Source organism: Argiope bruennichi, chromosome 9, assembly GCF_947563725.1.
Source record: "Argiope bruennichi chromosome 9, qqArgBrue1.1, whole genome shotgun sequence".
NCBI classification, from domain to species: domain Eukaryota; kingdom Metazoa; phylum Arthropoda; class Arachnida; order Araneae; family Araneidae; genus Argiope; species Argiope bruennichi.
Window position 1 is genome coordinate 121736473 of NC_079159.1, and position 17912 is coordinate 121754384.

At 29.8% G+C, this 17912-nt stretch overlaps 1 protein-coding gene across 1 annotated transcript; it reads left to right on the forward strand.

The window, feature by feature from the left end:
- The first annotated feature begins 11393 nt into the window (after nt 1-11393).
- LOC129984319 (S-phase kinase-associated protein 1-like) lies at nt 11394-12146 on the forward strand. The gene has a single exon (XM_056094180.1). It carries the CDS (start codon nt 11409-11411, stop codon nt 11895-11897), a length of 489 nt encoding a protein of 162 aa, XP_055950155.1. The 5' UTR covers nt 11394-11408; the 3' UTR covers nt 11898-12146.
- The last annotated feature ends 5766 nt before the right edge of the window (nt 12147-17912 follow it).

Genomic DNA, 17912 nt, shown 5'->3' on the forward strand with positions numbered 1-17912 from the left:
TTATTTTTATAATTTTTTCGATAAAAAATTATTGCTCATGATCATGTTGTTTCCTCATGCTTATGAGGAAAAAACATTGAAATATTGTTATACATAATTTCTATTTTTTATTGCAAAATGAAAATAATAATAATACATCAATATGTTACCCATGTGTTTCTTTTTGCATACATTTGTTTTGTTTTTGTTACAGCATTATCTTTAAATATTTTTTGGTTAGTAATATAAGAGGCAGGTTTGTTCATTTCCTTCAGGGCAACTTGAAATTCTTTGAATCCTGCTAGGAACTTCTTTCTGTTCCGAAGTAAGTCTGTGAATAAATTAGCGATGTTAATTCCTGCTATTCACTGACCCTTGCGAACAATTTCTCCTTCAGGAGTCCACGATAACATTGTATGGTTAGACTTTAAGAAATCTAAAATATTCTTTACAGTCTTTGAATACCTAACTGATGCACCCTTTAAAATTTTTGTTGAAATGATATCTCCTTCCGTTTCTTTTACTCTGGTTTCAAATTCTTGACTTTCAGTTGTTTCTGACGTTTCCTTGTAATGATGTTTTATTTTCACAAATTTTTGAAGAATTTGTAAACATTAGTTTACCTTCTCACTTTCTGGCATATCCTTTCTTTGAAGAATATTTTGCATTTTAGTATCTAAATCAGATAAATGATCCACAAATTCTTCCTGATCTTCGTATATTAAGCCCAATTTCTTAAAGTACTCCATTGATGAGAGAACTAATCACAGATATTTCAGCTAGTAGCAAAAGAAATAAAAATCCTTCATCATGTTGAATGAGAAGTTGCCTCTTCTTATATAGGGGTATCTTCCTGTCCCAAAGTTTTCTTAAATTTATCTTATAAGGAGTTAGTTTATTCCTTTGTTTGTTAGTGAGAGGTACATTTCCTCGAAGTACATAAAGCGCACATTCTCTCAGAGCTTTGATAACATTGTTCGGACACGTTTTGAAAACTGAACTCTTCGATTTAATTTTACAAATAGCTTTCAAATACTCTAACTGTTATAGCGTACACATATTAATAGTTAATTTGATCAAAAAATGCTTATCAAGGGGGCTTTATATACTTTCCAGATATTTGGCAAATGCTTTGGCTTTGTAGATGAAACAATGATGGAAACGTTTCCCGTGAATGTAGGGACAGAGCAAATCAAAACTCGGTAAATCTTTTATTTTTGGACATTAAAAATCATCAAGATTTAATACTTCGCTATCAGTCAAAACTTTTAAGAATATCTTTTTATTCAAGTCCTTTTACATAAATATAAGAAAACGTTTCGAATATGACTGCCAACACGCAGTGAAAGGTATCATAAGGTAATTCATTATCGTTCCATTCGATCTGATGAAGGAATTTAGTAATCGAAGAATAAGTGCTTTGTTTCCTACTGTCCAAACTTTCAAAAGATTGAGGCGATTTAAAAAGCCATCGTCCACAGAAAATATCATCATTCACAGCATACACTGCTATCTCTTTGACGATAAAACGTCCCGGAGAGAGTTGAAATCCTTCAAAATCTAAGACTGCTTATGTCATGGTGCTTCCGTAACGAAATCACTAACGAGGCTGATATAAATAGTATTTATCACCCGGAAAAAGTCCAGTGCGCAGGCGCAATGAGTCATCTGTTTGAGGAGTCAGATCAACAAGTAGATAACTAAATGCTTTTCATGTAGCATCTTCGTATACTTCTCGAAAAAATTTCACATTGTTTGGGTAAAGCTGGCGAACTAAATGCATGATTGGGGAACGATCGCGGGGATTTCTAAATAAAAACATGTAATGCGCATTCAGTGAATCTCGCATTTCTTTACCTTTGTGAAATATACTTTGAACTATAAAAATGATAGTTAAATTACGATAATGGCTTCCCTGAGTGAAAAGTTTGCTTCATTTATTGTAGCTGGAAATTTCTGCCATTCGATCATCGATCACATTACAGCATTCGAAAAACTATTGATATTAAAAGGCAGTCCTTCGTGAAATTCCACACTCTTAATTTCTTTGTAAAGATTTTGATAAGCCCCATAGAACCAAATTATTTTAGGGGAAAAGGATGTATCATCTTAAAATAGATTAATTTCTTTACTAGGTGTGTCTTTCCACAACCTGTTGCTCCACATACAAGAACGGTGCACGGGTGACGCAGATGTAATGAATTCATGATTACTAACTGCATATTTCATCAGTGGTTGTATTTATACCAAAAAAAAAACAAACTAAATAGCTTTCAAAAAATTTATTTATTGTCTAAAAACCATTCTTACACCATATCGGCTTTTCACAAATTGGTGCATTCGAAAATCATTTTTTTTTTCATAGGGATAAATTGCTTACAATGGAATACAAAGATTGTCCTTGACATCGTTTTAAAATAAAATAAATGCAATAGGCTCCACAAACATTAGAAGTAATACTTTGCATCGGTGTCGAATTCCATAACACAGAGTAATAACGGGAAACGTAATCGTGAAACAGTTGACCATAAAATTCAAAGGCTAACCAGTGGGATCCTGGCTCAGATGACGTGTCGGTATTCACAACAATAGCAGACTTTTCTTTCAAGGTCGGAATAGTGTCGGATGCAAATACGCCACGAAAAAATGGTAAAGTATAAGGGTCTTTTGATGAAATGAAATGTATCTGATTTCCATTCATTTTCAATTTCCAAAGTCTTATAAAATATTTCTCGTTTTGTTTATTTCTATTACGTTGTCGAACTAGGGATAAATAAGCACACAGATGGTTTGTAAAAGTGTCTTTGAAAATTTAATTTCCAATCTCAAATTGCTATGCTTAATGAGATTTAAATGATCACCATTACAAAGGTCCGGCGATAAATTAAAAGCAAACAATGTATTTCCCTCTATATAATCATCTCTAGATAGAAATAATCCTTAGTCGACCGAATTTATCAGTTCCAGAAAATAAACTATTGAAACCTTTGATGTAATTATTATCATGAAAATTCAATTCGAAGGGGTTATGAAGTACTGGCTGGCTATCTACATAAATTCCTATAAAATTCATGTCAAAATGCTTGAACTCGAAAGGTGATTTTATTTTTGAAATGTTCCATGAAAAGCATCATTTTCCACACATCCTATGATGACTCTTTTGGGCATCTGTCCCACGAAAATATTGTCTTGTACCATCGACATACTTCCCTGAGGAATAGAATATATTTTGCAAAGTACTCTATTAATATGATATTTTGCTATTTCTTTCTCTAAAGCTTTGACGTGTCCTAAAATAACACCAGGATTGACACGAACTTTTAGAACTAACAAATTGATTTTTTCCAAAACAACTTTGTATCCTTCGTCTCCTTGCAAGCAGAACTCGGGTTTACTTCGATTCAATATAATTTTCACATCGACTAAGTTCAATAATAATCTTTCTTAATGAAACTATGTAATCTTCCTATCATATTCACTGAAGCATTCGATTCAAAAAATTTTGATCGTTTTTCGAGTCCGTTGTCATTACTGCTGCAAACCATTTCATATGTAAGCTGAGAAGTCTTACTGTCGTAGCCATGATTCAATAACGCCTCAATATAAGACCCATCGATCGTTTAAGGAAACGTCTACTTGACTGAAGAGTGAATGAAGAATTAAATTTACAGGGGCAATATTAGTTTTTGTTGATGTAGATGCAGTTGGTGTTGTTGATAAAGATGACAATGTTAATGTAGATGAATCATTCGATTCCGTTTCTTTTAGTATAGGTGAACCATCTGCTTTCAAAATTTTTGCTTTTACATATAGCTGGGTTTGACACCAATCGAGATACTCTTCACCGCTTCCAGAAATGTGAAATTCAACAGGTCCTCCATCGAATACATTGTATAAGGGATGAAATTCAACCCACTGACCATTTTCCACGGCAGTTTGAGTTGAAGGTAAGTGATAAAGTTCCAGTTCCGATTTGACACATTCTGGGGAGCCTTTCAAAATGTGAGCCTTTATGAATCAAAGATGTATCGACTTCTCCTCTTTCATACCTTAGGTAAAACCTATCATAGACTGTATCTATCTTAACCTATCATAGACTGTATTTGACCAATAGCTTTTTGAGACAGGATTTTTCCAGCTCCTTTATTTCTTTTTTTGGTAGCGATTTTGATATCTTCCCCAGAAACAATATCGTTAATTACATTCCTTCCTGAGACTAGAGCTTCCTTTCCAGTTGCTTTCTCTCCTTTTACTAGAAATGGCAATGCCGCATCCATGCCGGAACATTGAAAATAAGCGATGATTATCCTAATCCTTAAACCGAATAAAGATAAGACTAAGACTTCCTCATACCATCCCATTGCTTCTTCTCAACTTTCTATAAAATCTTTGAATGCATCCTTTTCCAACGAATTATTCAGAATTTGGTGTGTAATAAAAATCCTTTTCGTGTCAATCAGACCACGAAATAGTATTATATTCGCACAAAATTCTAAATGTAAATCCCACCGAGAATTTGATGAGCATTATAGTGAAGAAACGTGTGAGAAAGATGGACATCTCAACCAAAAATTTATGAAGAACGTCTTAAAAGTTTGGTTTAATGACGACGGCATTAAAAATTGTAGTTCTAAATCAATGAAAATCATACCGAAATTTTATAGTTTAGTTATATTAATGTCCTGTTTTAAAACAATACTAGGTTTATTTTGGGACGGACCTCATAATTTTGAACCACGGTCAGACGACGAGGACGACACCTGAACTGGCATCTCCTTCTCCACGTCACAGCAGCAGGAGGACCTTTGGTTTGGAGGACGGTTTTAATGTGCAACAGACCCACTTACACGACGATTCTTCGTTGGAATTGCTTTCGCAGAAAATGAGGTGGAATTATATAATCGTTAATGTCTAGAATTGGCACGGCTATCAGAATATAACTAAATGCAGAAAAAGGTTGAATTTTCCGAGTTATATCATCAATATGTCTGGAATTTATCCTTCAGAATCAAAAATTAAGGCAATTTATAAAATTCTGCAACGAAATAACAAAGCTGACAGTCAAGTTTCTCTGGGTCTCCTTGATTTCTAACTCGGCTGCCAAAAAGACATTGCAGTCGAGCCTTTTCATTGGTTTGGAATACAGGTATACAGAATGAAAGTGGATTTCAGCTCACGAAAACGCTTTCCCTGCTATAAAGGGATTCCTTTCCTCAGTAAGTGTATGGTAAGTATATGGCGCTTTTTGTATATCTACTTGTCCCCATTTAAAATTTCTATTAAGTGGAAACAAAACGGATAATAGGTTAACAAAAGGTGTGTTAATATTTCGATATAGCTCGGATTACAATGGCCATATACAATGGCTATCACAGTTCGCAAAGAAATTGAATATTACGGATCCTAATCTATTAAATAAAATAAAGCACCTCTACTGCTTGAAAAAAAAAGTGCAATTCCCCAAAATCGTATTCTTTATTTTTTATTTATTTATGCGTATTATATTTCCACGTTTTATTTTATTGTATCGTGCTTTAAACAAAAAAAAAAAAAAAAAAAAAAAAAAAATTCTCTGACGAACCTTTAAATTGTTTACGTCATTAAAAACAATTTCAAAAATATTTTAATTATTTTTCTTTCTCTCTTTTTAATCTGAATAGGAACGTAGACTTATTACTAGCAATGAATAAATACAAAGATATTTGAAGTTATGCAGCTTTAAAAAACTGGTTCGAAAACGTCGTATTGTATTAGAAAATCCTGCCTGATCTTTAAATTAGCAATCATAAAATCAGCATTTGAATATTTTCAGAAGGAATAATTTAATTCTATATATGCACAAATATACGTTGCAGACATTTCGGGGTTTTTTTAATTATTATTTATTTATTAATTTTTTTAGTTTTAAAGATTTTTAGTTTGTTTGTTTCTGACTAACGGAATATTTTCGTCACATTTCGTACGGTTAAACATACATTGCAAACATTTCAGAATTGTAATCAGTCGAATGTATTTATTCTGTTTTTAATAAGTAGCACATACTAATTAAAATTTAAATATTTCTTAATTCTAGTTGTACTTCTAAATTGATAACACAGAAAATTTAATTTTCAATTTCTATTGACAAACATTCCACCTAAGCAATAAGTTTTCTTAGTGAAATTGTATTTGAAAAGCTACTTATTTTAAGAATAAATATATAGCTCTTGATTGCATCTTGTGTAAGTTTTGAATTTTAATTAAGAATTTATTACAAATTTAACACGTACCATTATATCAAAACTATTTTATAAATTGCTTATTCTCTAAGAAAGCCAATATTAAGAACTATACATATATTTAAATAATCTTGTGAATTCCTAAAAAAAAAAAAAAAAATTTCTTCATAGAAAATGCTTTATAATATTTATATCATATGAATGTGGGTGACTTAGGAGTTGGAATATATTTTATGGTGAGCCATGAAAAACGTTAATAAATTATTTAAAAGTTATTCTGTTTGCTATTTAATGAATTTTAGTAACTTTTATGTATTTTGCCTAGTCATTTCTATTTAAAATATTTTTTTAATGATTAAATTGCTTTAAGTTTTGTGTATTATAGGTTTTGTAACATCTTCTTAGTTTTTGCATGTTTGTTCATGAACTTCAGAATGCACAGGTTTTCATAGTTATTGTAAATTCCTTGAATTTTATCTTAATTTATGGTTCTGGGAAAAGTCCTTAATTTTTCGTAGGATATTTCAAAAATGGGTTTAATGTACATGTATATATTTTGACAGAGAAGGGAAAATCAGTCTAAGAAAATTCTATTAACAGAAAATATGTCTTGGCATAAAAATACTGAATTCTTTTTTTTTTTTTTTTTTTCTTTGTCACTGTACTTTTGAGGAAGAGGACAAGGAAAACAAGTAAGTTTACTGTTACATTTAAAGGAATCTTCAACAGACTAAGAAACTGGATATAATATTCCACATTTATTGAGTCTTAATGATGTTTAGATGTGCAATTAATTTATCTTTGGTGTGTGTAGATAGTTGCTATAATTCTTACAAGTAGGTTTCGAGCATTTTACAAAATGTTTTTAGAAGGCAAGAATACCCAAACATTTTTCTGTGGGCTTCAACTTTCATAGACCATTACATAAACAAATATATTTTACAAGACTTTCATAATTCTATGGGAAAGGCTGGAGTTGAGAAAGGTTTCATTTATCAAAATGGATAGATTGATTATAAGTAACATTAGCTAATTGGGAAACAGTTTCAGAAAGATATATTTGAGATCTGACAAACATAATTGTGAGGACTTTATGTATACTCCTTCAACTATAGTTATAAGTACTATGAATATGTATTTGTTCTATTAAGGAGTAGATAATAAATCTACTCTAAATCCGAGAATGGCCCAACAATCCTATTCTTTTTATTAACAAGTTAAAAGTCGGCACAAGAAAGATGTAGATAATTTTAAATAGAATTTAACAATCTTTTTTTTTTTTTTAATGATATGGCTTGCAATTTAGTAGAATTAATGGAATAAGTAGGTAAGATTTAAGTTTTTATCAATATATTTAGCTGGTCAAAAGTTTTATTAATTATAAGAGGTAATTTAGATTTTGATACTATTTTATATTTAGATAATATTTCAGTGGGGATTAATCTTAAGTAAAAAAGTTGAAAACTGTTAAAGAAGAAACCTACTTCTGTATGAATTGCATGCCATTAGCGAATAACATGACATCTTTGGTGATTAATTATTAACATGCAGTTAATGCACAAGTTGTAATGTATGTTTCTTTGGGAAATATTTAGTTTTGGATGAATTGAAAAAATGTGCCTGAATCAAGAATTTTCTAAATATAGAGGAACATAGATTATGTGCTAAAAATTAGCTATGTTATTAGCTAGATTATGTGCTATATTGAAGGTATGGACAAGAGATTACATTTTTGATATGATGAAAGGAATAAGAAAAGAAATTGCATTACTGAATAACTATGTAATTTAAAGGTTAAAAAAAAGTGAAGAATTAAACAGATGGTTTTATCTTATAGAAATCTAGAAACTAGTTGAAAAGCAGAATATATTTTCTGTGCATAACAGTATCAAAGTTATAAATAGTTTTTTAATAATTGAAGTTCTAATAACAATCTTTTATTAATATGATTTCTGTTCACGCGAATATTGCTTAACACCAAACTTGGCAATCTTAAAATTACAGCAACCCTTTTACCCGCCCTTCCGGTCAAGTCTTTCATGGGTTCTTTAGAACGTTGACCCGCATCGGCTCCCCAGCCCCCGCGGAAGCTGTAAACAACTTCAGTTTATAAGGCTTAACAAAGCCAACTGCAATGCAATACCGCAATCAGCCATGTATTATATGAACTACTCGCCACAAAAGGAGTGTATATAGTGTAAATAAAGAAGTTTAAGTAAAAGTACAGTCCACTGCTCACCTCGAATCACCAATTTGCTTCAGCTTTATTTAAATGTAAATAAAGGTTTATGATTTTTATCTGTTTCTTGAATTTTTCTCCTTCATTCTGTATAACAATTAATTAAAAGTAAGGTTCAAGATTCTTGTGGGATTAACATTATTTGAACTTTGTTTCAATTAAAATGTGAATATTTAAAATGAGAACCTATTAATATATGCGAAATTAGTAATAGCAATGCTGTGGCTAATGGTAAGAGCTTGCATTATGACTTGAAAACTTACTAATGATCTATAAGTTTTAATTTATTAATTGCAAGATGAGGGGAAATAGGTGTCCATAATGTTTTTCTCTTAACAATTTGTAAGTACTAAGCAAGAAAATAATTATATAGTTGAATGTTAATATCAAAATTGATTTAAATTTATTCTAAATTATTAGATTTTTCTAAAATTTACAATTTTGTGGTATTTCAATTCTTCATCAAAGGTTTCGATTCTTCTGCCCCCCTCTCCTTCAAAGTGGTCGTTTGACCTCTAGAAAATGAATGTAGGAAATTTTATAAAGTTATTCATATTGGAATCACAAACTTGTTATTTTTTTAAGTTTTAAAAGAAAATATCCTCGAGATACCATGCGCTTAAATACAGCTCATTTTATGTATTCTCGTTTAAGTACAGTCTTGTTTAAGTACGTCAAGTCTCGTTTAACTACAGTGCACCGACTTGTCATAACCATGTGGCAAAATAACGATAATTCGGATTCGATCTAATTTTTCTGTTAAATGGCATTTGTCTTCATTAACTGTGATGGTGCAATGAGCATATTGCATCTAACTGAAACTCTAGGTTCTTTTGTATTATGCGTTCCTCATTAACAATGACAAAACTATGTATTTTTACAGTATGTTAAAAATGTCGATTCGGGATAGGGCACATATGAAGGAAATACTGACGAAATTATCAAATATGTCTGAAGATAGAAAGAAAAGATTTAGAAAAAAAAAGAGAAAATCTAGAAGTTGTTTTACTGTAAGCGAAAAATTCTCATGAATCTCTTAATTTTTTTATAGCAGTTTTATTTCTATGAAAGAAATATGTTCAAGTTTCAATCTAAATAGTCACTTATTCAGTAACTGCTTAAAGAACATAAACAGTAATTTGTTAATTCTTTATCTTGTTGCATGAAACAGGAATTGTTAGCGAGTGAAAATTCAAAAGAGCATGGAAGAATTGAAGTAATGAATAATGGGACTTAATTTAAAATGTTATAGGTGCAGGAACTCAATTATATTAAATGATTTTAGTAATTTTATAAATGGAGAAATTCATTATGAAGTTAGGAAAAAAATCCTACAGAAACTGTGCTGATTGTTCGCAAAAGAAAATTGTCTGGCATGTCCTTAACTAAAGTGCATCTCATTGAGTAATCCAGTTACTAGAGAGAAAGAGATTACATTAAAGAAACTATTGTTCTATACAGGTCAATGGGAAAGATTTCTATAGTCATATTCCTATAGATATTTGTTTGTCGAAATTATTCACTATGGGAAAAATGTATTAATTTCAGCAAGATGATGGAAGCTATAAGTTGTTTTCCTCTTTACTGGGTTGATGGTGTATTCAACATAATGCCGAACCATATAGATAAAGGAATAATAAAACATTCTTCAATTCAGATTATAAAATATAAAGTAAGAAAAGAACAAAATTTTGAATATTAAAAAAAAACAAAAAACTATGATATTGATTGTTACTTGTGTAAAAATTTAAAATCAAGAGAATGTTACAAGAAATGTTAATGAAGGAACTTCTTAAGTAAGAAAAAATAATAGAGGGAAAATACCCCTTCTCTCATTAAAAAAGCATTTTTGTAAGTAGAAGGGAGGGGAAACCAGCCAATTGAAGTATAAAAAAAAAATTAAAAATATAAATTTTATTTGTACACAATATTTTCTTAGTGAATTATATCGTTCTTTTAGTTTTTTGTTAAAACCGCGTCTGTTAAATTTTGTTAAAACAAATGTTTTATTCGTTTAATTTTCTTTTAAATAATAATTTAAAATTCTTATAATATTTCAAGTACTTTTTATAAAAATATTTTTTAATTTCAATTATTCAAACATGTTAAGAGTTCCCACAGTCCTAAATTTTATTTTGATTGTCTCGAGGTCCCAGAAAACTACTGGATTTATCAATAGGTTCTTGGAATTGTTTTGAAAAATAAGTGAAATATACATCTACAATTTTTTAAGAGAGAAGAGAAAACCATTTTGTGCCTTGGCTTTCCATTGATTGTGTGAATAAGTTTCTGAAGTAAATACCGGTATTAATTTGTATGAAATTAGTATTTAATAGTGGCTGAAAATAATGGGCTTGCATTATGATCTCGATGCCAATTTTGATTTGCAAGTTGAGGTTTATTATTTGAAAAATGAGTATATTGGGTGATGTTAGTGCTTTTCATTTAAGCATCTAGATATAGTTAGCAAAATAATAATGGTGCATTTGAGTATTATTGTAAAATATTTCATTTAAGATTATCATTTACATTTTTATATCTAAAATATGTATTTCCATGTCCCTTAAAATTTAAGAAAGTCCTTGAATTATTCTACTTAACTAAGAATTAAAATCTTGATTTGCTTCTTAGTATTATTCATGATTCATTATTTATGAAGTTCAGCTTTTGTGATTTTTATTGGAGAACATGCAAGAAAGTTTCAAGAAGACTATTCCCTTAGTTTCATTTCTTATTTATATCTTAGTGTTAATTAGCTATTAACTTCAAAGTATAATGAATTAATAATTATTTTTGCATGTTTAGAAAGAATTTATTTTCCAATATTCTTTATATATATATATATATATATAATTAGGTTTTTAATAATTCTTTAATAAAGATCATCAAATTTAATGCATGCTTTATCCAAAACAGTCTCTTTTTTTAAACTTAATTTTAATGTAGCTAATTTTTAATTTGAATTTTAGAGCATGCCTAATATAAAGCTACAGAGCTCTGATGGAGAGATTTTCGAGGTGGATGTGGAGATAGCAAAAGCGTCTGTCACTATCAAAACTATGCTGGAGGACCTTGGCATGGATGATGATGAGCAAGAAGTTGTACCACTTCCTAATGTTAACTCCTCCATCCTTAAGAAGGTGATTCAGTGGGCCACTTATCATATTGATGACCCCCCACCACCTGAGGATGACGATTCCAAAGAGAAAAGAACCGATGATATAAGTTCATGGGATGCTGATTTCTTGAAAGTTGACCAGGGGACTTTGTTTGAGCTGATTTTGGCTGCTAATTATTTGGATATAAAAGGTCTCCTGGATGTGACTTGCAAGACAGTCGCAAACATGATCAAAGGCAAAACACCTGAAGAGATCCGCAAAACATTCAACATCAAGAATGACTTTACCCCTGCTGAGGAGGAACAAGTACGTAAAGAGAATGAGTGGTGTGAAGAAAAATAGTGTAGACACATTTTGAACTGATAAATTATTACCCCAGGATGATCTACAATTCTTCAGTGTGATAATGACAATGAGCAATATATCTGCTTTGACTTTTATCTTAATGAGCAACTAACATCTGGATTGTTAACTTGATAACAGCAGATGTCTATATTGGATTGGTAATGAATGAAATTTGTATGGTTGTATTGATGAATGTTATCTTGTAATTGTAAACTAAATAGAATTTATAAAAAGTATGGAAATATAGTTACCTGTTTTTATACAAACTGTTAGTGAAGGTCTTTTTAATTTACTTATTAGTTTTTCTAGTGACAGAAAATAGATACAATATTATTAACTTACAAAATGTCATTGCTTAATGCTACCTGGCTAGAGTTTAAAATTATTATTTACACAAAATTAATAATTTTTTATGTACCTAAAATATAATTGTAGGTTTAGAAAAGAATTCAACTTATTAAAATTGTTGGAGCTGATAAAAATAAAATGAATCCGATATTTATACAGCTTTGCATTTTATATTTGAATTCCAAACCAACTCTCTAATTGTTGTAACCTAACTCTCTGATTCAAAATTCTTAATGCTCTAATTTGTTACACATTTTAATGACTGATATTCCAGTTGTAAGGATAAGCAATGATTTAAGAAATTGAACGTGTGAAAAATTAGAAGGCAATTTGTATTGAATCAAATTTCTCCCATATATTAAATTTATAGCTATACAGTAGACTCCCGATTATCCGCGTCTGCCGCACAAAGTTTTTTTTTTGACTAATTTTTTCAAAGGTGCAGTTTTACAGTTATGCTTTTGTAATTGCATAATACATTACAGTATTAAAACAGTACATATGTATTAATTTTTCTGTGTATCCTTGACGCCTCTCGTAAATACAAAGCACTTTTCTGTTTTCCTTAACAAAATGCATTTTAGGTTAGTTTTGAGTGATATACTAAAATATTAAGCGTTAGTTAAACATTTACTGCTGTTTATTTTACCTTTTATTGTACATAAAACGATTTTTCAAAGTTGGAATGACTGTTTTCTCTTTTGCTATACCCGTTTTTAGCTTTTTTCGGATTATCCGCGATTTTTGTTATCCGCGGCGGCCGCGCCACCCAATTCCGCGGATAATCGGGAGTGTACTGTACTTACTTTATATAAATATTTATAAAAAAATAATTTTAATAATTGATTTAATAAACATGTATTAGATACAATATACTATGGTATGAATCTGATTGGTTAGAAAATGCTACTAATGCTTTTAGAATAAGATAGTAACTTTTTTTTTTCTCCCCCCAATGTTGAAAAATGGGAAACAACTTTCTTGTACTTGAATTTATTTAAGGATTCTATTATTCAAAATAAGGCCTGGCTTGTTGCCTAAAACTTTTTCTAATGCAAATGTTGGATATAAATAGAAACTGTTTTGTAAACTAGGTAACTAATTATAGCTTTAACACAGTTAAGTTTTTCATTGATATTTCATTAGAATTTATTTTAAAGTTTTATTCAAATTTTGCTTAACTTTAACAGAATATTTAAATAAATGTTTTTGTACTGTTCAGTAATTGAAATTCTTAATCCTAACAAACTGTTTGATTGATTTGAAAGACTTGAAAACATTTTATAGTTTGCTAGTTTAATATCTGCTTATAAGTAATCAATGTTGATTTTATTTAGTGATATTAAATGCTTTCTTTGTGTCACTCTAGAATTGGCGAGATGCAAATGCTGAAAGCATGAAATCTGTTCAGTTTAAGCATTTAGTTTGAAATAAGTAGTTACTTTATCTGTTTTTTAAACCATTGCCAATGAATTTCTAAATTTTTACCATGTTCACCAGGGGTGTTTGTGGGACCCCAAAAAATCCCCTGAAACTTTTACGGACTTACTACCGACATTTTGGAGTTTCGAGAAGGGGGGGGGGAGAAATGAAAAATTACGATTATGAAGTATTGAATGACCTAATTATAAAAGTTCAATGAATTACTTTTTTTGCAAAATTAAGACCTTTGAACCCAGGTCACGTGATCGCACATCTGGTCGAACGAAGTCTCTCCCTTTTTTTTTCTGCCGCGCCTACTTGCCGAAAAGAATCCAGAAGAGAATGTCCGAGAACCGGGGGAATGAGTCATAACTCGCAATAAGGAAAGAACAAAAAAGAAGTTTTTTCCCCCTTTTCACTGCCTTTGGAGAAAGAAAGGAAAAGTTTTCACCACACACACTGACCTTGCGTTTTCTGCTTTCAAGGCAAACAAAATTACCCAGATCAAAATAAATAATTCATTATTATTCCTACTTCCTTTTGAACGACGATCCCCGGAATTTCCGGGTATCGAAGTTCAAAATCCCCGGAATTCCGGGGTTTCCCCGGAGCACAAACACCCCTGGTTCACGTAAGGACATTCTAGATTTGAATGTTTCATATAACATTAAGTAGAGGACATTGACAGATGTCAATACTAGCATTGCATACAAAATAGTTCAGATACTGAATCTATGACTCAAACATCAAGCCAAATCTTCAAATTCACATAATGGAACTGAAAGTTAAGCATTTAATTGGACTAACTGTAAAAACTGTATTTTTAAGCTTTAAATAGGATTCATCATTTTGCATATTTCTTTCATAAATTATAATTTTTTTTTATGAAAAGTTTAAATAATTCTGCATTTTGGAATTGGATGAAAACAAAGGTAAAAATGATGATTTGAAGGTTATTACAGTTTTGCATGTAGAATCCGATTTTGAATTCCACAATAATACAAGACTTTTTTTTTTTTTTTTTTAAATTATAAGGGTTACAATACTAAGTTTTCAAAATTAAAGAATTTCCAATTTTAATGCTCATACGAAAAGTATATTTAACGGATTTGTTTGAAGAATGTCTTAAAAATGGTTTTAACTAAGTTTGGCATACTTACAAAATAATATTCATCAGATTATGAGCATGATTGTGACTTATCAGTTCATGGCTTAGAAGAATTGAGAATTTACTTTTTGTTAGGATCTTCAGACCCTCAAATCATATAGCAATAAAACCACAGATAAACTAGCATGGAACTTCCTTCATCATTTAAGTTATTCAATTCTTATACCCAGGATTACTGCACATAAATTCTGTTGGTTATTGGTGCATCACTATAAAGTAAACTTAAGACTACAGTTAATATGACATTTTGATTCCAGAATTAGTAGCAGGTTTAAGTAATTTGGTAAAAAGAATAGTGTCATAATTTAAATGAGCCAAAAATTTTCTTTGAGTTGACATTCTGAGATATGCATTATATATGGATCTGGCATTTTATTACTTTTAATAAATTTTTTAGCAATTTACTTTAATGAAAGCAGCTATTTTTATCTTTAAGAATATAAATATCAGATAGAACTTCAATTATCTAAGCTGATTCAAGATAAAATCGCATTGGATAATCAAAAAGTCTGTTAATAGTGAATAAATTTTAATTTGCAACTTTCCATTTGGCTAGGTTTATAAAAATATGAAATTATACAAAGGTCATACAGACTATCATTTATTAATATTTTAATCTTTTATTAAACTACTTGTGTGCATTTTTTAAAATTGGAAGTTGAATTAGAAAGTATTGCATTGAGTGATGTGTTATAACAGAATAGTCTCCTTCTCTATATCTTAGAAATAGGAGAAAACAGTAAACAAAAATAATGAGGTGGAGAGAAACATTTTCCATGAACTTTTTAATTCCCAAATTGTTTTAAAACCTAGATATCATTAACTTCATTTTGGTATTTTTAATACAACTAAGAAATACAATTTTGAAATTTTTTTTAGAATGGAAGGCTATATTTTAGAAAAATTAGGGAATTTTTTTTTTTTGTAGATATATAATAAACGGTTACTTAAGAAATTCCTTCTACTATCTCAGAAGATCAGTCAAAGAAATAAAATTTCAGACAATATTTGACATCAAAATCTGATTAAACGGGAAACAAGGAATTCACGTTAACTTCTTACACAAAGCAAAAAAAAGAGAATGAAATATGTTCGGTTTAGCCTTGAAAGAGAAATGCAACCCCTTATAAATATTGATGCTGGCCATTTATAGGTTAAATGATTGGAAGAAAGGAAAAGCAGTTATATTCATCTCTGATAAGAAGATTCACAAAGGTTAGATTTTTTTGATGTTTCGCAATGATTCTTTCAAGTTGTTTCTCAGAGAATAATTTTCCTAAAACTTTCTTACATATTTTACTGTATAATTTTTTTTATGATAGTATATGAAATTTTCTTGTATTACTTTAAAATTTGTAAGAATAGTTTTTTATTTCTATATAACTTCAGAGAATTATTAAAGATTACCTTCTAATTACATAATTTCATAGCTTCTGCTTCATAAAGTTTGATCTTCTTTTCTCAAAAAATGTGCGTGTTTTACATTAATAAATGAAAAACATTGATTTTCTGATGCTGATTCAGTTAGAGAGACCAGTCACATTACAAGGGTAATATTATGAATACATTGGGCACCAAGTGTATGCATGATATGTTCATGCTACTTTATAAAATGTAACATCTTGTGGTAGGGGTCGAAAAATCTTATTGTGTCCTTGGTGTCAGTTACCCATGCAACAGACAGAGACTCGGATAATCGAGATTGAAATGTATAAAACAAACCACTAATCATATTTATATTTTACAAGTATTTAAAAAATTTTGGCATTTATATAGGAGTTTGAAATAAATTGTTAATAATGTGTATGCAATAGCTTCAATTTTCCAACAGAGGAGGGATAGTATGTGCAGTATGCTGCATATTCGTTTTTTATAAAATGTGTTATATCGTTTTCCTATAACTATATGTTCCATAATTAGAAAATATATGTAACCAATTAACTAATCTATTTTTATATTTTAATAAAACAAGCTTAAACTTTTATTTTTCAAAAAAAAATTTAATTGAAAGGTTCTATTCAGTTGCTATATCATGCTGTCATGAAGCACACCACATTTATAGTTGAAGCTTTGTCCTGAAGCTTCAAGTATATGTTAAATTAGTGTTTTGTTCTCAGTGAGAACTAACTTAAAAGACCAACACACAATAATAAGCTTTATCTAATCACTTGATGGTATTAATATTTGCCCATTATTGAAACAATTCTCAATCAGAAATAGTCATAAGAAAAACACTGTACAGTAGTTTAAATGTTCAGCAATACTCAAAGCACTGCCACCCAGGTGCAAGTTTTTGTCTGCTCTTTGGTTAGATGAGTGTTTTGCTGTTTGTAAAAGAGAAAATAAAAGGAGCTTTTTTAGAGTTTCAAAACTGATCGAGAAAAACGGAAGAGTGGACTCTAAAATTGGTATATGCTGAGAAAAGAATCTAAAAGAAATATTTTTTTAGCAATTTTATAAAATTTTTTGAAAGCAGTTTTATTTAATGAAATTTGTTTTTAAATACTATTTAAAATATTATTAAATAGTTAAGATCAAAACAGTATTATTGTAACAGAAATTGTACCATCTTATCTTTGCCAAAATGTCCAAACTCTGTAGTTCAATATCAAATCAAATTGCTATTCTTTACCATAGTGAGAATAACTCACTTTTTCTAACATTGCATTTATGATAATTGTCATGCAGCTGAAAAATAAACTGCTTGAAGCTTCCAAATATTATATTTAATAACAATTTGAACTAAAATATCTTTTCATAAGTTCTTATTATTAATTCTCTGTTTATGTTTCACAGTTCGCCCTTTAGGATTTCCAACCTTAATACCGAGTTCAATATCTTAGCATAAAACATAACTGAATTTCATTCATTTTTTTAATTACTCTGAAAATTACTTTTAATAACTTTTTTAATGATAAAATATATGCTGTGGAATATGGGAAACTATGTATGGGACCAATTCTAATCTTTTAAGTATGCTATGAAATGTTAAGCTGAAGTATTAAATCTCAATATGAAAGGCAACTTCACAGTTTGGAAATTTTTAATGGGAGAATCTTATGCATAAATTTATG